The sequence below is a fragment of the Rosa chinensis genome, chromosome 6 (genome assembly GCF_002994745.2).
Source record: "Rosa chinensis cultivar Old Blush chromosome 6, RchiOBHm-V2, whole genome shotgun sequence".
In the NCBI taxonomy this organism is placed as follows: domain Eukaryota; kingdom Viridiplantae; phylum Streptophyta; class Magnoliopsida; order Rosales; family Rosaceae; genus Rosa; species Rosa chinensis.
In genome coordinates, this window is record NC_037093.1 from 11,042,502 (window position 1) to 11,064,952 (window position 22,451).

Below are 22,451 nucleotides of genomic sequence, written 5' to 3' on the forward strand. Positions count from 1 at the left end.
GACATATACTTATAGTGTGGGGATGGGCTTGTCACCCCTTTGTTTCCAATGTGGGACTAGCTATGGTCCACCCGATACCATTAGTGTATGGTATTGGCATTGTGTCTGGGCGTTATCAGCTTCATTTTAAGTAGCTAATGAGTCTTGTGCTTCCGATAGCTGTGCCTAGGCGGTATATATACCAACAAGTCCCCCGTCAAGAGTTCTCTTGGGTGGGGAGTTTGTCATGGTAGAAATATCGGAAGTGCAAGGCGAGTATTCTCGGCACGTGACTTCCATACAACCATTACCCCTAGTCCCCCAAATCCCCAGCTAAGAATAGTCTTGACTGGGGTGGTGGTTTCATTTTTCAAGTAAAAAAACGGCGCAAGCATTCATTGGACATTTGGCGAGAATGGCTTCCTTAGGGTGACTAGTCCCCCAGTCCCCTAGGACCAAGGTCAGAGGGTTTAGACCAAGGTCTGCTAGCATATGGCATCAGATATGCTCGATATAAGGTGTACTCGATACATTTGATGTCTGCAAGGATAGCCTTGGTTATGTCAGACCATTTTTGCATATGGCGATAATAATAATTTTGGCGTGAAGCCGATAATCGCTGTAATGAATGTAGCCAATAGTGGCTAGAAGGTACGTGGTGATATCACTGTTGTTAAGCTTGGCACAGCCTTTTGTTTTGCATGTAGTGGCATGCAATCATATAATGGAGAAAGATAAGACATGGCGATATTGTATGATGGAGAGAAGACATGGCGATATCGTATCATGTAATGGAGAAATAAAACATGGCGATATCGTGTGATGGAGATAAAACATGACAATGTCGTATAATAGAGAAAAGATGGCGATACCGCGTGTTAGAGAAAGATAACTCATGCCGATATCAGATAATGGCATATGGTGATATCGCGTGTTGCAAAAACAACTCATGGCCATATCGTGTAATGGAGAGGTAGAACATAGCGATATTATATGGTAGAGATAAAGCATGGCAATATCATATAATGGAGAGCGTGTCGTAATTATGCCTGTGGTGATATTGGATGCTTTCTAGGATAGTGCTAGTCTATGTCACCACAACCATGTTTGTAGTGGTGTGTGTTGGCTATTTCATCTTGATCGCATTTTGCCATTTCAGCCATTTCACTTTGATCGCATTTAGCCCTTTTGGCTTAATCGCATTCAGCCATTTCATTTAGGCATTTTGCCTTGATTGCCTTTTATTTAGGCATTTCGCCTTGCTCGCATTTCATTTAGGCATTTTGCCTTGATCTCATCGAAGTGTTTCACATTGATCGCATTGAAGCATTGATTGCATTAATCGCCTTTCATTTAGGCATTTCGCCTTGCTCGCCTTTCATTTAGGCATCTCGCCGTGATCGCCTTTCATTTAGGCATCTCGCCTTGATCGCATTGGAGCATTTCACGTTAATCGCATTGGAGCATTTCAAATTGTGATTGCATTGGAGCATTTCACATTGTGATCGCATTGGCAACACAAGGGTTGCGAGTGATAACACTTATAGTGCTATATCAGCACAACCATGCCTTTAGCAATATTGAATTATATAGTCATTTCAGCTTGTTCGCATTAGGCAGTAGTTTGGGATTGTTATATAGCTTGCCCATGCCTCTAGCGATATTGAATTGTATAGCCATTTCAGCTTGTTCGCATTAGGCAGTTGTTTGGGATTGCTATAAAGCTTGCCCATGACTTTAGCGATATTTTGGTGAAGAGATAAATCATGGCGATATCGAGTCGATTTCATTAAAAATTGTCAAAGGCAGTGACAGAATACAAGGCGATCGTGGGTGAATACATGGAAATCATTGGAGAAGACATAGCAGTCATCTGAGAATATATGGTGATCATTGGAGAAAAGTATTAGAGAATACATGGCGATCATTGGAGAATTGGTAGAGTCCTGGAGGGATAGGGTTGTAAGAGTATAGTCCCGAGTGTTTCTAGGGCACGTTTGAGGAGTTAAGAGTGCCTGCTAGGGTGTAAGCGTGAAGCTAAAATATGAGCGAGTATATGGCGCTAAGGCATGGCGAGTGTACAACTGAGGCATGGTGAGTGTGTCCTTCGAAACATGGTGAGTACGTCGTCTTGAGATATAGCGGATGTATATCATCGCGCTGAAGCATAGGTGAGATACTGCTGGAGCATAGATGAAATACTATTGATGTTTTTGTAGATAATATACTGCTGAGGTGTGGCGAATATAGGTCGCTGAGGCATAGGTAATAGATTGCTAAAGCATATATAAGATGTTGCTGAAGCATGGCTAGTATATCATGGCGAGTACGTCGTTAAAGCATGGCGAGAATGTGCCACTGAGGCATGACGAGTATGCTACTAAAACATGGCGAGTGTATCGTTGAAGCATTGGAAAGCATTGGGAGTATGTCATTGAAGTATGACGAGTATGTATCATTGAGGTAGGGCGAGTGTGTCCTTCAAAACATGGTGAGTATGCCACGTTGAGATATAGCGAATGTAGGTCGCCTGAGACATGGGTGAGATGTCGCTAAAGCATGAATAACATATCGTGGAGCATGTATATGACATCACTGAAGTATGGATAGTGTATCGCTGAAACATAGAGAATCACTGCTAAAAGATAGATAATATACAAATGAAACATTGGGTGGTTATCGTTGAAGCATAGGTGAGATACTGCTAGAACATAGATGAGATACTATTAGAGCATAGAGGAGATACTACTAAAACATAGAGAAGATATTGCTGATCTGTAGATAATATACTGCTGAGGTGTGGCGAGTATAGGTCGCTGAGGCATAGATAATAGACTGCTGAAGCATATATAAGATGTTGCTGAGCATGGCGAGTATATCATGGCGAGTACGTCACTGAAGCATGGAGAGTACGCCGTTGAAGCATGTCAAGAATGTGCCACTGAGGCATGACGAGTATGGTACTAAAACATGGCGAGTGTATCGTTAAAGCATAGCGAGTTTGTCGCAAAAATATTTCGAGGACATTGTTGAAGCATGGAGAACATAACATTGAGGCATATATAAGATATCATTGAGTCATTGCAAGTGTATCGTTGAAGCATAGGTGAGATACATTGAGGCATAGATGAGATATTGTTGAAGCAGAAGTGAGATATTGTTGAAACATGGTGAGTATAGCATGGCGATATGTTGCTGAAGTATGGAGGGGATGTGCCATCCACGCATGGCAGGTAGGGTGTGCAAGTCCCCCAATATCGAGAACATTTACCATGGAGAGTGTATAACACAGGCATGGCGAGTATGGTATACAAGTCCCCCCAGTATCGAGGACATTTATCATGACGAGAGCTAGGATTGATCTCGCTATTGAGATTTCATGTGTATATAAGCAACAGAGGTGCTAAGCATGTAACAGTATGGGGATATAAGATTGAAGTGTGTAAATAAGAGTGTTGAGTATTGTTCAATGGGCAATTTTGTGTGCATGACGTTGTTTAGACATCTATGCATGTCATCATTTGTAAAGCGAGTATCGCAAGTGTATACGTAGTAATGTAATCGAGATAAAGGCATAGCATGTGTTTAGCATGTATTCGCAGTGGAGATACTAAATAACATTATGCATTTTAGTCATGCTTGATAATCATGGAGACATTTAAAACAATATTGCATCAACATTAAGGCATAGTAAATATGCTATTAAAATTATTGCATTTTGTAGAAATGCTTAGATTGTAGTAATCAATGAAGCATGTGAAATATGGCATTAGCTTAAATTGAAAGGGTATAGATGAGAACTTATCTAGAGCTATTCATAAGTGGTGAAGATATTGTAGAAAAATTGGAGTTGTCCATATATATAAGACTCCATGCAGGCTAGCGAGTTCCGATATAGTGCACTTTCTTTTGCTTATATAAGATTGGGGTGATAGTGCCTTGGTAATGCGGGCGATACATATTGTGACTGTCCCAATGTGGAAATTTTTCTACTCTTGACGAAAGACAAAGAAGCAAGTTTGATTGCCAACATCACATATGCATGGCGATATGGAGCTAAAGATTGATATACTTAAATCAGTTGTAAATATATGCGTTATCACATGGTATAGGTACGACATCAATTATTCAATTATGATGCAAGAATAAGCTTGGGCGTAGAAGATCTCGGCTTATATATGACGCTGGTGTCCAGAGACCCATTGGTGGAGGAGAGAGAAACTCAGATCTACTTTCTCTCTCCTAAAAAATCACTATAAGTTGAAAACCGAAAGCTAAAAAGAGCTTGATTTTTCAAAACCCAGAATCATTTGACGTTGGATTGAGATTGTATGAAAGAGGTGAGTTGCATAGTGGTACAAGAGATCAGTCATGGAGGAGAGAGAAAATTCCAGATCCACTTTCTCTCTCCTCAAAACTCATTGTGAACAGAGACCCAGAAGCTGAAAAGCTTGATTTTTGGTGTGAGGGAGATGAAAATCAAGAGAAATATGTGAAGAAGATGAACTCTTGATGTGTGTAGAGAAAGATCCGAGAGGAGAGAGAACATTTGTTGCTCAGAAAAAGAAAAAATTTCCGGTGAGATGATGAAATTGCTCGTGGTGAGCTTGTGGCACCATCGAAGGGCTCATTCTAGGGCCAAATGTTTCAGTGGTAGAAATAGGGTTGTCATGAGAGCTTCCACTTCCGATATCCGTACCTGTCAACCATGAACAGAGGTCAGAGGGAAGACCGGGCTAGCCGGCCTTCGACCTTCGACCTTCTGATGCCTAAGTCAGACACATGTAAGAATGTAGACTAGGTAGGAGTAAATGGAGAGTGGTGGCTTACCTTGAATGAGTGGAGAGACATGTATTTATAGTGTGGGGATGAGATTGTCACCCTTTTGTTTCAAATGTGGGACTACCTGTGGTCCACCCGATACCACTAGTGTATAGTATCGGCATCATGTCTGGGCGTTGTCGGCATCATTTTAAGTAGCTAGTGAGCCTTGTGCTTCTGATATTTGTGCCTAGGCGGTATATATACCAACAACCACCAACTATTTTTTTTTTTCCCTCATAAGGTCATTAGATTAAAAAGTGTGCTAAATTTAAGATATAAAGACCAACATATTTACATAAATGCCACTAGAGCAAAAAGTCAACAATATTTCTCCCTCCTCTTTGGCGGACCTCCGGCTAACTCCGGCGGGTCTCGACGACTTCCGACCAACTCCGGTGGGGTCTCCGACGACTTTTGGCCAACTCCGGTGAGGTCTCCGGCAACCATAAAAGCTACTATCGCTTATACCAAAAGTTACTATCACTGACAACAAAACCTGCTTTAGTGAGATTTTCGACGACCTCCGGCGATGTCACAAAAGCTACTATTATTAACAACAAAAGCTACTGTCAATAACAAAGTATACTGTCAATAACAAAGTATACGCTCCCCAAAATCAAAAATTGTCACTAGCAATAAAAGTTACCCTAGTGAGATTTCCGGCTACCTCCGGCAAGGTCACAAAACTACAAAAGCTACTGTCACCAGCAACAAAAGTTATTGTCACCAATAAAGGATACAGTTCCGAAAATCAAAAGCAACTGTCACTAACACAAAAAGCTACTATCACTGACATAAAAAACTATTTTCACCAGCAACAAAAAACTACTCTCTCCAGTAACAAAAGTTACTCTCACCATTACCAAAAGCTACTATCAAGTATAACAAAAACTACACTGACCAACACCAAAACCTATTCTCACCACCAAAAAGCTACTACTAAGCAGAACAAAAACTATTTTGACTACCACTAAAAACTACTCTCACAAAAACAAAAAGCTACTCTCACAAAAACAAAAAGCTACTACCAAGTAGAAAAAAAACTACTATATCACTAACACAAAAATCTACTCTCGTGAGATTTCCGGCGACCTCCGACGAGGTCACAAAAGCTACTGTCACCAACAAAAATTACATTCTCCAAAATTAAAAGTTACTATCCTCACCAACAAAAATTACTGTCACAAATACTAGAAAGTTACTCTCACCATCACTACAAATCTACTCTCACCAGCAACAAAAGTTACTGTCACCAGAAACAAAAGTTACTGTCACCAACACCAAAAGCTACTCTCACCACAAACTAAAGCTACTCAACAAAAATAGCTATTATCACCAACAACAAAAGTTACTCTCATCAACGCCAAAAACTACTCTGACAAACAACAAAAGTTACTTTCACTAACACTAAAACCTACTACCAATGAAAACAAAACTACTCATAGAGACTGCTAACAAAGTTACTCCTAATGACTGAGAAATCTATTACCAACCAATACAAAAGCTACTCTGACAAAACATCAAAACAGCTATAAATTTACAATATCAAATACTCGAATCAAAACACTCTGATTTCAACCAAACACAACAAGGACTTGATAAAGTAATCTTGACATTCATCCATCTAAACTGGAACAAAACTATAATTCTTAACTGAAAGTTCAGCAATTCTCATTCTCTGCTACAATTATAATCTAACCTGATCATAAAACTATAATCAATCTACAACAATATACGGGCACCAGGCGATCATCATTTGATCTAATAGAGATCAAGAACGAATTGAGAGAAAGAAGGCAAAAGAGTAGCATATTTCAAATCAAATAGGTTGAAATTGCGCGGTGCTGCCAAAAGAAATTTTAAACTGTTAAATGAATCCACATAAGCAAGATCACATTGTAAACTCTAATATAAAACTAAAACTTGTAAAATCGTATGATAAACTAGACGAAAGCTATACAATACCTCCCAGTTAAAAATTGCGTACAAGAATCATGCTACCATACATATTCAGGGTGAGAATAAAAACAAAAAATTGCATCGGATCATAATATGTTTAATTTGCAATCGACCTATGTAAATTGACAACAAAAATTAGCACATCAAAAAAATAAATTTCACAGTTCTTCCACCTCAATTGTTCCTTATGCAACATTAATATCAATTTAAATTGAAATTCAGCTAAAGAAAATATGCAATCAAAAAGCTTTCCAAAAGCGATCGATATGCAGCTCGGGCGGTCAATGAGTCGGGGGAGAAGTCATTGTCGCCTGTGAAGATGACGCAGTTAAGGTCTGAGTTTTCGTCTTGGATGGCTTTGACAGCACACCGTATCCGCCGGATCTCGTCGAGTTTGACTTTCCATATCAGAGTTCTAGTTCGACGATGCTGGAGAGAGGCAAGATTGCACTAGGATGGTCGCCGGGTTGGAGTTTTCTTCGAAGGCGGAGACGATGTCGTCGCTGTCGATATGTGGGAAAAGCAACGGAATCCGTTGGCGGCGACAACGGCGGAGTTGAACGGATATGGGAGATCCGGTTGATTCTGTGAGATCTGGAGTTGTTGACTCGCTAGACTCGAATTTGGGCTAGGGCTCTGGTATTAGGTGCTTGAGGAACGGCTCAGACAGGTTCGGCGAGGACCGGTGGGTGGTTCGTGCACGGCGGTTCATGGCTGAGAGAGTGAGTGAGGGAGAGAACTGCAGTTGGATTTTAGAGAGAAACAGTTTTGATTTGAGAGAGAGAGAGAGACCGGTTGTTTTGTTTGTAGAGGGACAAAATAGTCAAGACAAAAATAAAAATAAATTGAAGATGAAAATGGCTAGGTGGAAAAATCTTGAGATTTAAGTAATGGAATTGAAAGAAGTTGTAATGTCTTGTACAATAATGAGAAATATCCATGGCGGTTTAATGAGTCCATTGTGCTAGATTAACCAATAGAAAGGATTTAGAAAGTCAAACACTTTTGCTACAGAAGAGTGAGTGTCATATAAAACTACAAACTCATCAAATTCTCTATCCAAATTGCTTTCTTCCCAAACTGAAATCCCAAATTCTTGCTTCCACTCTCACCATGAATCCAGTCCTTCTCCTTCTCCTCTTCTCCCTTCAGGCCACCCTCTCCCACGCCACCACAGCCTACCCTTCCATTCCGGGCACCACCCCCGTCGACGTCTCCTCCGGCGCCACCGCCACCAACCTGATCCCCCCTCGCCGCGAAGTCCACGGAAACGGCCGAATCTTCGACATCAGCCACCGCTACACCCCCGACATGCCGGCGTTTGGCTCCGCCGACGGCGTCGGCCAGTTCCTCTGGCTCCCCTACAGCATGAAGAACGGCTCCATTGCTAACAACTCCGAGATGAAGCTCCCCACCCACACCGGGACCCACGTCGACGCCCCCGGCCACTTCTTCGATCACTACTTCGACGCCGGCTTCGACGTCGACACGCTCGACTTGGATGTCCTTAATGGTAATTTTCATATCTTCACTGAGTTCATCAAGCGCTGCCATGCCAGGTGGTGTTTGATGAATTGAGAATCAGTTGTTTTTGACTTTATGGTTTGATTTTATGATCTGGGTTTTCTTTGCTGTGGTGTTTTCCTTTTACCCAGAGAAAAAGGTTGTAACTTTTGTTTGTTATATGACCACCGATCATGAAAGTTTGTTTCTTTTTGTATTGATAGGTGCGGCATTGTTAGTTGACGTTCCGAGGGATAAGAACATTACTGGTATGTATTTCTGAATATTTGTGCTCTGTGTCGTTGAAAACATAGCCTGCTGTTTCAAATCAGTGAAACTATTGAACTAATGCTTAAAAAGGAAAGAGGGAATTATAAGTATTAAGTGTGATAATATGGAAGGCTAGTAAAGTGTGTGTAATCTTCTAATAATAAGTGATAGAGAAGATATTATGGATTCTACTGTTTTGACTTTGTATATAATAATTTCAGCTGAAGTCATGGAGGGCTTACATATTCCCAAGGGGGTGAGTCGTGTACTTTTCAGAACTTTGAACACAGACAAGTGAGTTTATGTGAATCATCTCTGTATAAAATTTTCACTGTGTGGTCTTTTTATCATCAATGTCATATATGATTCTGTTGATGTTATTGCTTGTAACATGTGTGTATGCACAAGCGTGAATTGTACACACACAAGTGAGACGCCATACTTGTGTACCAGTTATGTTGTATTGTTTCAGTACTTGTCCACTCTGTGTTTTAGATATGCAGTAGCGACAGCTTGGTTTGAAAAACGTTAACCTCTTTTGAAGTTTGGTCCAGAAAGAATGCCTATGGAAATTTAGGAATTACTCAGTTAGAAAGAAAAATCAAATATGTCTAAACGGCAACTTCTACCAGTTATTTAGAGGCGATGCATGTCATTACAAAGACCCAATTTCTCCCGAGTTTTCTGAGTTTTGTAAGACTCTATGTTAGTTTATAGTAATCATGATGATTCACGTAAACAAGAATGGCTTGCTTATATATTTAACCAGGTTAATAGACAAGCAAGGAATTACTGTGTCAGGGGTCACCTATCCTATTTTCTATCACCACGGTCATTCTTCTTTCCAAAATGTATTGAAAAGATCTTGGTTTTATCAATAATTGCATTGCTGTTCTTCTACTAGATCATGTAGATATACAAGCGTGTAAATGTTGCTGAATATTTACATACAGTTCGATACAAGAAAGTTTATATTAACAAGCTTATTGCAATTTTAGACGGCTTATGTTCCAAAAGGAGTTTGACAGCAGCTATGTGGGATTCAAGGAGGATGGAGCCAAGTGGTTGGTGGAGAACACTGACATCAAACTGATTGGTGAGATATACATTTCTTTTTCTTTTTGGATAACACTACTGCCCCACCCCTGGAAGAGGAATCAAAAGTAATCTCTCTCAAGTGTCAAATAGGGGCGAGGATATGACCATTTGAGGTGTAGAAATAGCCAAAACTACCTCTCACTTAACATGCATGCATCGAATCTATGCTGGGTATCAGCACTTCTCTACATGTAGTTTATAGATGGTCTTTTACTGTTCTGATATATCTATATGACATCTCAGTGTACCACATGAGGATTCAAAAGTAATCTTTCTCAAGTCTCAAATAGAGGCAAGGATATGACCATTTGAGGTGTAGAAATAGCTCAAACTACCTCTCACTTAAAATCACGTTCTTTTCCTTTTGTGCACGTGTCAAATCTCTACATGTAGTTTGTGAATGGTTTTTTACTGTTGTGATTGACCTATATGACATCTAAGTATACCACACCAGAGGAATCAAAAGTAATCTCTCTCAAGTCTCAAGTAGAGGCAAGGATATGGCCAAATAGCCCACAATACCTCACTTAACATCACCTTATTTTTCCTTTATGCATGCTTTGAGTCTATGTTGGGTATCACCACTTCTCTACATGTATATTATAGATGGTCTTTTACTGTTCTGATGGACTTATATGACGTCTTGGTATGCCACACAAGGATCACAGACAAATCTCAGTTGATTTATGCAGTTAAACACCCATAAATATTTATGGATGATGCAAAATGCATCTATGTTCATACATTTCTGTTGAGTGAGAACTTTTGGGTTTGTAGCATGCATTTGAAACCACAACCCTATTGTTCAGTGTGCATCAATATTTAGTATTATATCATCTCTGTTCAAATTTTTTCAGCTTGTTTAGAATCTTATCGATTTGCTCTTGCATTTGACGCTGATCAAATTGTCTTTTATGAAATGTAGGAATTGATTACTTATCTGCTGCTGCATATGATGATTTGAGTTCGGCTCACCTTGTTTTGCTAGAAGGCAGGGTAAGAAATATTTGTTCGATGAATCATGAATGACTTTTTCTTTTGATCCTGACTTGTAGTCACAGACTCACAGTTGGTTGATTGTTTCCATCCAATCATAATCCAACAGTGATAAATACATCATGAAAAGAAGATACAAAAATAATATTTAAATCACGCAACTTCTCATACTGAAATGATTTTCTATTTGACTAAAGTTGATTGTCTGTGATCTTCCATCTGGGCCTCTTCATTTTCTATTGTTTTAGTCGATGAAACCATGTTCACTAGGTGAAGCATAATGTTTGAAGTCAGAGAAACTTGTAATTTTTGTGCTGAAAATACCTTCACATAAAAGGAATATCGAGTTCTGTTATGTGGTTGTCTATTGTGAAGTAGAAAAGCAGTTATCAAGTCTCAAAACTAACACTTATTTAATGTTTCAGGAGATCATTCTTGTAGAAGGTCTAAAACTTGATGACATCCAACCAGGAACATATTCTGTCCATTGCTTACCTTTGAGGTTGCAAGGTGCAGAAGGATCACCAATCCGATGCATTCTAATCAAATGAGCAGACTCCTTTTATATCCTTGTAAGTTGTTTATCATTGATTAATCTACCCTTGAACTGATTAAAAAAAAACTAGTTTCCGGTCGAACAAATGGAAGTTGTTTTTTCTATTTCTTTCACCTTTTCCATATGCCATCTGTCTGATGTTAAATTTGGATTGCTGCATTTAGATGTGATTGTACCAATTTTGAGTGTTACACAAACCTTGAACTTCTTATACATGTTGTAGGAAACAGAAACAGCCCTAGGAAAAGTTGCATAGCAATGAAACGGACAGCATCTGAGTTCTTGCAAGGAATGGAAACGACGTGAGAAGAAGAAACACAATGTACCATATGCACACGAATACCGTAGTAGTTATGTTCATAGCCTGTAAGCATTATATGAAACAAGAAATGTAATGTAATGTATGAAACAAGAAATGTAATGTAATGTAATGTGACTGGAGGAGGTGGTGGTTGATTCATTAAATAAAAAAACCTCCACCTTACCATCATATGTACAAGTCAACAGTGGAGCTTGAATTTGCAAGGGTTCATCTATTTGTATCCAACTTATTTCTAAGTAGACCCAGCATTCATACCTGAATCGGTGTTAGATACTGTCTGAGAATCATGAGCTTTTAGAGCTTGATTTGCTGCCATCATTGATCGGATGAAATCATGGTATGGATCGAACTACGCCGGCGATAGGAACACAATTGTACCGATTCGCCGTTGACAGGTGGTTGTAAGGCGGAGATCTGGTCACGTCTGATTTGACCTGAAAATGGGCAAGTAGTTCTATAGTCACGACTCACGACAATTAGCATTAATTTCTTTAGTTCGCCGGTGTCAGAGCTATGATCAAGCTCACTGTTGATAAATAGTTGCTGTTACCTTCAAAACATGGTACCGAACAAAAACTCTTCGACAAGCGAGGATAATATAACCTGTAAGCTCAAAGTAGGCATTAGGGGTCGGTTACTTGTTATTGAAGTAAGGTGTGGTTTATTGGGATTCACCTTCCTTATCAGGGGCTAGCAAAATGGTTCGACTACCGTGACCCCTTATACCTTACATTCATGGAGTAATCAAGATAGAACTCGAGCACTCCAAGAATGAATATCGTATTGGAGATTACTTCATCCCCGGTAAAATTCTCGCATACCGTTCATGGCAAATAATCTAGGCTTGGGAGGCATGAACTTTAAGGTAGAATATCAATTTCTAAGAACATACTTTTTGAAACTTTATTTTGGTTTTGTATAAATTGACCTACATAGACGTTAACTATCCAAATTTTTTTTTTTTAATTACATGAATTATTCATTTCACTAACGAGTAATTTAGTTAAGTAATAAATACTATATGGTGTATAAATTTCATAATTGAGCAAAATAAACTCTTTCATATTGGTCCAAGAGAAGCTATTTACAAGATTATGACCTAAGTTGGCAATGACATCAGCCACAAAATTTGTTTCCCTAAAAATGTGTTTGAAAGTAATGGAATTGAAAGAAGTTGTAAGGGGCCTAATGTCTTGTACAATCTTGAGTAATCTTCGTGGCGGTTTAACGAGTCCATTCACCGCATCAACTACCAATTTTGAGTCACCTTCAACTTCAATTCTGGTATAACCTGTAGCCTTGCTCTCGAGCACATGTTAGGCTGTCTCTTAGCACCACATCTCCTACCACTGGCAAAAAATCATCTTTCACTTGAAAGTGTGATTTAAACAAGATGATTAAAACATAGATTTGAGAGTTTTGACTTTTGATTACGCTGTACTTGGTGTGTGCTAGATTAACCAATAGAAAGGATTTAGAAAGTCCACACTCTTTGCTACATGGAAGTGTGTAGTTTTGATCTTCCCCGTCCAAGTGGCACAGAAGAGTGAGTGTTATATAAAACTACAAACTAATCAAATTCTCTAGTGAAAGAGTAACACTCTCACCATGAATCCAATCCTTCTCCTTCTCCTCTTCTCCCTTCAGGCCACCCTCTCCCACGCCACCACAGCCTACCCTTCCATTCCGGGCACCACCCCCGTCGACGTCTCCTCCGGCGCCACCGCCACCAACCTGATCCCCCCTCGCCGCGAAGTCCACGGAAACGGCCGAATCTTCGACATCAGCCACCGCTACACCCCCGACATGCCGGCGTTTGGCTCCGCCGACGGCGTCGGCCAGTTCCTCTGGCTCCCCAACAGCATGAAGAACGGCTCCATTGCTAACAACTCCGAGATGAAGCTCCCCACCCACACCGGGACCCACGTCGACGCCCCCGGCCACGTCTTCGATCACTACTTCGACGCCGGCTTCGACGTCGACACGCTCGACTTGGATGTCCTTAATGGTAATTTTCATATCTTCACTGAGTTCATCAAGCGCTGCCATGCCAGGTGGTGTTTGATGAATTGAGAATCAGTTGTTTTTGGCCAGAGAAAAAGGTTGTACTTGTAACTTTTGTTTGTTATATGACCACCGATCATGAAAGTTTGTTTCTTTTTGTATTGATAGGTGCGGCATTGTTAGTTGACGTTCCGAGAGATAAGAACATTACTGGTATGTATTTCTGAATATTTGTGCTCTGTGTGGGTGATAGATTAATCTTTTGATAATAAGTGATAGAGAAGATACCATGGATTCTACTGTTCTGACTTTATATATAATAATTTCAGCTGAAGTCATGGAGGGCTTACATATTCCCAAGGGCGTGCGTCGTGTACTTTTCAGAACTTTGAACACAGACAGGTAAGTTTATGTGAATCGTCTTTGTATACAATTGCCACTGTTTGGTCTGTTCATCATCAATGTCATATACGAGTTTCTGTTGATGTTATTGCTTGTAACATGGGTGTATGCACAATCTTGAATTATATACACACAAGTGAGACACCTTACTTGTGTACTAGTTATGTTGTATTGCTTGTCCGCTCCCTGTTTTAGATATGCAGTAGCGACAGCTTGGTTAGAAAAAAGTTAACCTCTTTTGAAGTTTGGTTAGAATGCCTAATGGAAATTTCGGAATCACTCGGTTAGAAAGAAAAAGCAAATATAGACTAAATGACAACATCTACCAGTTATTTAGAGGCAATGCATGTCGTTACAAATACTCAACTTCTCCCGAGTTTTCTGAGTTTTGTGAGAGTCGATGTTAGTTTCTGGTGATTATGATGATTCATGTGAACAAGAATGTCTTGCTTATATATTTAACCAGATTATTAGACAAGCAAGGACTTATTGTGTCAGGGGTCACCTATCCTATTTTCTATCACCACTGCCATTCTTCTTTCCAAAATGTATTGAAAAGATCATGGTTTTATCAATAATTGCATTGCTGGTCTTCTACTAGATCATGTTGATATGCAAGCATGTAAATGTTGCTGAATATTTACATACAGTTTGATGCAAGAAAGTTTATATTAACAAGCTTTTGCAATTTTAGACGGCTTATGTTCCAAAAGGAGTTTGACAGCAGCTATGTGGGATTTATGAAGGATGGAGCTAAGTGGTTGGTGGAGAATACTGACATCAAACTGATTGGTAAGATATACATTTCTTTTTCTTTTTGGATAACACTACTGCCCCACCGCTGGAAGAGGAATAAAAAATAATCTCTCTCAAGTCTCAAATAGGGGCGAGGATGTGGCCATTTGAGGTGTAGAAATAGCCCAAACTACCTCTCACTTAAATCACGTTCTTTTCCTTTTGTGCCCGTGTCGAATCTCTACATGTAGTTTATAGATGGTTTGTTTACTGTTGTGATCGACCTATATGACATCTCAGTATACCAAACCAGAGGAATCAATAGTAACCTCTCTCAACTCTCAAGTAGATTCAAGAATATGGCCAAATAGCCCACAGTACCTCACTTAACATCACCTACTTTTCCTTTTATGCATGCGTTGAGACTGTTGGGTATCACCACTTCTCTACATGTAAATTATAGATGGTGTTTTACTGTTCTGATGGACTTATATGACTTCTCGGTATACCACACAAGGATCACAGACAAATCTCAGTTGATTTGTGCAATTGAACATGCATAAGTATTTATGGATGATGCAAAATGCATCTATGTTCAGTGTACTTCTGTTGAGTGAGAACTTTTGGGTTTGTAGCATGTATTTAAAACCGCGACCCTATTGTCAGTGTGCATCAATATTTAGTATAATATGTCTGTTCAAATTTTTTCAGCTTGTTTAGTATCTTATCGATTATGCTATTTCATTTGAAGCTGATCAAATTGTCTTTATGAAATGTAGGAATTGATTACTTATCTGCCGCTGCATATGATGATTTGATTCCGTCTCACCTTGTTTTGCTAGAAGGCAGGGTAAGAAATCTGTGTTCGATGAATCATGAATGACTTTTTCTTTTGATCCTGACTTGTAGTCACAGACTCACAGTTGGTTGATTGTTTCCATCCAATCATAATCCAACAGTGATAAATACATCATGAAAAGAAGATACAAAAATAATTTATAGATCACACAACTTCTCATAGTGAAATGATTTTCTATTCGACTGAAGTTGATTGTCTGTGATCTTCCATCTGGGCCTCTTCATTTTCTATTGTTTTAGTCGATGAAACCATGTTCACTAGGTGAAGCATAATGTTTGCAGTCAGAGAAACTTGTAATTTTTGTGCTGAAAATACCTTCACATAAGAAGGAATATCGAGTTCTGTTATGTGGTTGTCTATTGTGAAGTAGAAAAGCAGTTATCAAGTCTCAAAACTAACACTTGTTTAATGTTTCAGGAGATCATTCTTGTAGAAGGTCTAAAACTTGATGACATCCAACCAGGAATATATTCTGTCCATTGCTTACCTTTGAGGCTGACAGGTGCAGAAGGATCACCAATCAGATGCATTCTTATCAAATGATGGTCTCCTTTATATGCTTGTAAGTCTGTATCAGTGTCTAATTTGAAATCTGGAACCATTTGCTGCAACGACATTAGTCTTTGCCACAATCATACTTGTGTTTGACGTGAGAATCAGCACATGAGTACTTTTGTTAGTTTGTACGTTATCAACTACCTTCGAACTTTTTTGAACTCCTTATATTTGCATCAGGAAATGATGAATGGCCCCAGGATATGTTTCATTGAATAAGATGCTAAAGACCCAGTTTTGAAGCATGACCAATGAAGAAACATGGCAACATATATTCCTGAATGTATATATATCCAAATATTTATATTCGTAGTTTCATAACAGAGTAATAACTTTATCTGGTAATTCCTTCATGTATTTCATTAGTACAGTTAATGTTAGAGAGTTTCAAGATTTGAATATGTAAGATTTAATTCAAGGGTGAGCAGTTAATGGTTTCCAAGTTGAACCTATTGACTCACAGTTAAAACACTTTCTAGATCAATGGATTGATAGATTAATGGAAAACCCTTATTAACTTGCATAAGACCGATGCCAGAATGTTATTTGGGATACATTTAGTTTGAAAATACAGCCTGAATTATCAAACTATAATTTCATCTTTGACATATGAATGAGATTACAGAATGTATCATTTGATGAGAATGCATCTTGCTGGTGATCCATCGGAACCGATCAACCTTAAAGGCAAGCAATGAACAGAAGAATATAATCCCGCCGGAACTCCTTCGAGCTTTAAACCTTCGACAAGAATTATCTCCTGAAAGTCATGAATTCTCTGATTAAAAACGTAATCCAATTGATAGATAATAGAATGATCTATATCAAAGGAACAACAATGATAAAGTTCTGATTTTTACGTACCCTGCCTTCCAGAAAAGTATTATGCACTGGAACTACATCAACGAAAGCTGCGACGTTTAAGTAATCAATTCCTGCATTTTATGTAGAGAAATTATGTGTCAGCTAATTTTTTTTATATTTTTTTTCTGTTTAGAAGTAAGAAGACTTTTTATTTTAATTAATTGTTTTATGGTCAACTAAAAAGATTCTTGAATCATGAAGCACTATTTGTATTTGACCAAAAGGACATGGCAATGTGTAAAGGGGAACTTATATTGCCTTGCCTCAAGAAGCTTACCAACGAGTTTGATGTCTGTGTTTTGAACTAACCATTTTGCCCCATCCTCCGTAAATCCTGTGGCGCTCGTGTCATACGCTTTGTTCCACATAATTTTCCTGAATGTAGTAATTTAATATCCAGGTTCTTTTGAGTTACGAACTTGCATACAATCGAAAGATGAATTCAAAATAATATTATGTCCTTTTTAAAAAAAAAAAAATCTTTTGGTATTTCATACAGACACAGTTTGAACTTTGAACCAAAAAAGAAACAAGTATTATGTATATTACCTGTCAGTATTTAAGGTTCTGAAAAGCACACGACGCACTCCTTTAGGAATGTTCAAAGCCTTCATTACTTCAGCTGATATATAAAGGTTCCAATTATACAGAAAACATTGTCACTGATTTATTAAAAAAAGAAAAGGGTTTGGTAAATATTGTTCATCTAAAGTCACTTAATTTGGTCAGATCAAAAGCAAGCTCGATCACACCAAGGCTATCAACTATCAAGTAGTCTAATCGCAGAATGGAAACATACCAGTTATGTTCTTATCCCTGGGAACATCAACCACCAGCGCGGGGCCTATATCAAACATCCAAAGAAATAAATAAACAAACATCCAAGCCACAAATTAGTTTAACAACTAATTATGTGAGAAACAGGTTCTACTTAGTTACTTACCGTTTAACACTTCGAGGTCTAAAGCATCAACATCAAATCCAGCATGGTAGTAATGGTCGAAGACGTGACCAGGTGCGTCGACGTGAGTGCCCGAGTGGACACAGAACTTCATCATGGAGGCATTTGCCAGCGATCCGTTCTTGATGCTGAATCCCAGCCACAAGAAGTCGCTGCCCAGCCGACCGTTTTCGGAGGCGAAACTCGGCATCTCAGCGGTGTACCTGTGGCTGATGTCGAATATTCGACCGTTATCATACACCTCTCTACGTACCGGGACAGGGACGGCCTCGCCGGAGCCCACCGAGCAGTCCTCGGTGACTGTGGGGTAAGCTGAGTCAGAGGATGAGGTGACGGTGGCAACGGCCGTGCACATCACCGTGCAAGGTAGTAGCAGCAGAAGAGGAAGAAAATGGTGAATGTGATCCATGATTAGTTGATGAGTTGAGAAGAGGGGATTAGCTGCACTGTTGGAATCTCTCTCTCTCTCTCACCTACAATCACTCTCTTGACATATATTGAAGTAAAGAAGAAAGATGTAGATGAGAAAACTTCAGAAAGATAATGAGATGAATAGAGAGCAGACCATGTAGCTCTTCTAATTTCTATTCAGATCTCAAAAGATTACACCAAATGCTTAGGCTTGTATCCTAAGACTTGGAGTGCTGCTGGAACAAACTAACAAGCACAAGACTAGATGTTTCTCACCCACAAAACACTTGAACTAAAGGTCAAAGAACTATAAAATACAAAACTTTGACCATTCAACTTAACTAGGAAGTGTAGTATAAGAAGACATTAATTCTAACACTCCTTAATGTCTTGTTGCTGAACTCCTAGTAAACCTCTGAGATAAGTGAACCTTTCTTTTGGCAAAGCTTTGGTGAAAATGTCTACCACTTGATCTTCAGATTTGAATCATGAATGACTTTTTCTTTTGATCCTGACTTGTAGTCACAGACTCACAGTTGGTTGATTGTTTCCATCCAATCATAATCCAACAGTGATATATACATCATGAAAAGAAGATACAAAAATAAATTATAAATCACACAACTTCTCATACTGAAATGATTTTCTATTCGACTAAAGTTGATTGTTTGTGATCTTCCATCTGGGCCTCTTCATTTTCTATTGTTTTAGTCGATGAAACCATGTTCACTAGGTGAAGCATAATGTTTGCAGTCAGAGAAACTTGTAATTTTTGTGCTGAAAATACCTTCACATAAAAGGAATATCGAGTTCTGTTATGTGGATGTCTATTGTGAAGTAGAAAAGCAGTTATCAAGTCTCAAAACTAACACTCGTTTAATGTTTCAGGAGAGCATTCTTGTAGAAGGTCTAAAACTTGTAAGTATGTTGGGCTATTACCATGCAACACATACTTTCCCAAGGCCACTAGGAGATCAGAGGTTGCAAAGGACTAGGAGAGTATTTCTCCTACTTTCCTGGTGGTTCAAGGAAACAGAAGAAGATTGCATAATCGGATTACTGATACACCTAAAATAGCGTATAAATAAATCCCTGCAATCTCAATGGTTATCGATGGTAGTATAGGAAAGAGGGTGTCTCCCACAGAGCATTGTGGCTTAACAATTGCAAAACAGATTCTGAAAACTCGAAACAGACACTAGACAAAGATGAAAATAAAAACTATACCTAGACTCAACCAAAAATTATAAAATTAAATATACACCAACTAGACACACAGAAAAAGACGCACACAGAAGTTGAATTACTATACTAAATAAAATGAAGAAAACGAAGGACAGAAGACTAACGAAAACAGAAAAAGATTTGGGGATTTTGGTTTTGATCAAATATGAGAAAACTAGCTAGGAACTACTTCTCACCACTAGACAATGATTACACCTCTGATGTATTTACTAACATGTTCAATTTATTCGGATATCTTTACTCAAGCTAAGCCAATGATGTGTTGTACTTAACCTATCAATCTTTCTTACTTTGTATGTTAAGAGAATGATGTTTTCAACTTAACTTAGCTTCTAGAATGGAACCTAGAGTGATGTTCTCGCACAGCTCTCACCTAGAAGTCATTAAGGTCTAAAAGATTATGAATAAGGCTAGGCAATTTCGGTACTGATGTTGTCCTAATCTACCTAGACGTTGGTTTATATGAATGGGGCTCAAGTCATTCACTCGCTACTCTAGAATGCAAATAGATATGATGATCATACAAGACACTCATAGCTTTACAACCTAGCATGCATACTAATGTTGTGCACCATCAATAGACATACAAAGTTGATCAATGAACAAACAATAAACCAATGAATATCCGAAATCCAAAGAACTTATTAAATAAACACCAGCATCATAGTTACACCATGTCTAGGGCTGAAAGCAGCCCCTAACTAAAAGAAACTTAGCTACTCATCATCTTGGAAAACACACAAAAGAAATACATGAGTTTTGGAAAGAAGAAAGAATCAAAAAGATGGAAAACAGGGCAAACGATCGATCGTTTCTGGACTCTGAACTTTACTTCTTCTCCTTGCGTTGCTTCAACGATTTCTTGCTTCTCTTTTGCGTTGTCTCCCCTAATTGTGACTTCTAAAAGCCTTTTATTCCGTCTTAAAACTCTTCCACTTTGTTTCCTTGTGGATCTCTAAATCTTTGCTTCAAAGAAAAGTCATAATCCATCGAAAATCCTTGTTGAATCAAAATTCCACGCACTTTCCTTCTTTAAGCCTTCTTTTCCTAATTTGCTTCGGAAAACCTAATAAACACAAAAACAAATAGATCAGCTAAAAATAATATAAACTAACAAAGAAAAGCATAGGGTTAAATAATAATAACATTGCATAAATATGCTCCTATCAATTACAAAGAGGAAATCAAGGGGAATCATGCTCACTTATCTTGAGATAAATGTGGCTTACACTTCATATCATTTTGCATGATTCTAAATTGATATGCATATGTTTTATTTGATCTAATAAAATCCTTATCAGCATTACAAGGTTTTCAAAATGTAAATCAGATAAAGATCTCGTCTACTTACAATTAGGAAGATTTGATTGCTTATCGAAATCAATTTTAAAACCTTTATGTGTTTTGCTTATTTCCATGATAAGAAGAGATTTGATTGAGGGGGAGTCTTGCTCCTCTATAAAAGGTTTTCAAACTGTATCATAGAAAGAGAGTTTTTGAGATCTAAGTGTGTTGTATGTGTTGCATAGTCTCCGCAAATAGTTTTCATGAAAAACTCTCTTTGATTGATTCTTGGTTCTTGCTCATTTGATTCTTCTTATATTACATGAGATCAGAGAACCTGTGATTCAAAAAGGAAGACAAGACATTCAAGTTTTGATTACTACAATAGATCAGTTTATTCTTGTGTAGAATAGGTTGTTCAAGTTGTAAACAAGTTAGCTATATTGCTTGTAATGTGGTTGCGTTGAATACCACAACTTGTGTCTTGTAAAACCTTGATTTCATAGTGAATTGTTTTTCGTGTGTGGGCTACATAAACAGTAGCAAGTTCTTGTGTTATGATTTGATCGATTTTCATTATTCTATTCAAGCAAGGGCAATTTATTGAAAACCTGTTCCATCTAGTATTTTCAAAACTTGATGACATCCAACCAGGAATATATTTCATCCATTGCTTACCTTTGAGGCTGACAGGTGCAGAAGGATCACCAATCAGATGCATTCTTATCAAATGATGGTCTTCTTTATATGCTTGTAAGTCTGTATCAGTGTCTAATTTGAAATTCTGGAACCATTGTTACGACGACATTAGTCTTTGCCACAATCATACTTGTGTTTGACGTGAGAATCAGCACATGAATACTTTTGTACATTATCAACTACTTTCGAACTTTTTTGAACTCCTTATATTTGTATCAGGAATTGACTAATGGCCCCAGGATATGTTTCATTGAATAAGATGCTAAAGACCTAGTTTGAAGAATGACCAATGAAGAATCATGACAACATATATTCCTGAATGTATATATCCAAGTACTATTTATTTCTGTAGTTTCATAATAGAGTAATAACTTTATCTGGTAGCTTCTTCATATATTTCACTAGTACAGTTAATGTTAAGAGAGTTTTGAGATTTGAATATGTAAGATTTACTGAATGGTTTCAAAGTTGAACCTATTAACTCACAGTTAAACACTTCCTAGATCAATGGATTGATAGATTAATGGAAAACCCCTATTAACTTGCATAAGACCATGCCATAATGTTATTTTGGATACATTTAGTTTGAAAATACTGCCTTATCAAACTATTATTTCATCTTTGACATATGAATGAGATAACAGAATGTATCATTTGATGAGAATGCATCTTGCTGGTGATCCATCGGAACCAATCAACCTTAAAGGCAAGCAATGAATAGAAAAATATAATCCCACTGGAACTCTCCTACGAGCTTTAAACCTTCAACAAGAATTATCTCTTGAAAGTCATATGAATTCTTTGATTAAAAGCGTAATCCAATTGCTAGATAATAGAATGATCTATATGAAAGGAACAACAATGATGTAGTTTGATTTTTACGTACCCTGCCTTCGTATAATGAACTGGAAGTACATATCATCAA

The 22,451-nt window shown here is 38.2% G+C and overlaps 3 protein-coding genes across 3 annotated transcripts; 2 read left to right on the forward strand and 1 right to left on the reverse strand.

The window, feature by feature from the left end:
- Window positions 1-7,671: 7,671 nt before the first annotated feature.
- On the forward strand, window positions 7,672-16,463 carry LOC121048811 (cyclase-like protein 2). Its single transcript, XM_024306603.2, has 8 exons — window positions 7,672-7,862; window positions 13,103-13,515; window positions 13,680-13,724; window positions 13,841-13,913; window positions 14,608-14,705; window positions 15,428-15,498; window positions 15,925-16,069; window positions 16,243-16,463. The coding sequence occupies exons 2-7, from the start codon at window positions 13,116-13,118 to the stop codon at window positions 16,048-16,050; spliced, it is 813 nt and encodes a 270-aa protein (XP_024162371.1). The 5' UTR covers window positions 7,672-7,862; window positions 13,103-13,115; the 3' UTR covers window positions 16,051-16,069; window positions 16,243-16,463.
- LOC112169557 (cyclase-like protein 2) lies at window positions 7,734-11,763 on the forward strand. Its single transcript, XM_040508337.1, has 7 exons — window positions 7,734-8,275; window positions 8,490-8,534; window positions 8,757-8,829; window positions 9,534-9,631; window positions 10,559-10,629; window positions 11,055-11,201; window positions 11,409-11,763. Exons 1-6 carry the CDS (start codon window positions 7,876-7,878, stop codon window positions 11,178-11,180), a joined length of 813 nt encoding a protein of 270 aa, XP_040364271.1. The 5' UTR covers window positions 7,734-7,875; the 3' UTR covers window positions 11,181-11,201; window positions 11,409-11,763.
- An 87-nt stretch (window positions 16,464-16,550) lies between the features above and the next one.
- Window positions 16,551-18,585, reverse strand: LOC112169555 (cyclase-like protein 2). Its single transcript, XM_024306598.2, has 6 exons — window positions 17,870-18,585; window positions 17,726-17,770; window positions 17,476-17,548; window positions 17,204-17,301; window positions 16,927-16,997; window positions 16,551-16,822 (listed from the first exon to the last, which is right to left on the reverse strand). The coding sequence occupies exons 1-6, from the start codon at window positions 18,294-18,296 to the stop codon at window positions 16,694-16,696; spliced, it is 843 nt and encodes a 280-aa protein (XP_024162366.1). The 5' UTR covers window positions 18,297-18,585; the 3' UTR covers window positions 16,551-16,693.
- Between the last annotated feature and the right edge of the window lie 3,866 nt (window positions 18,586-22,451).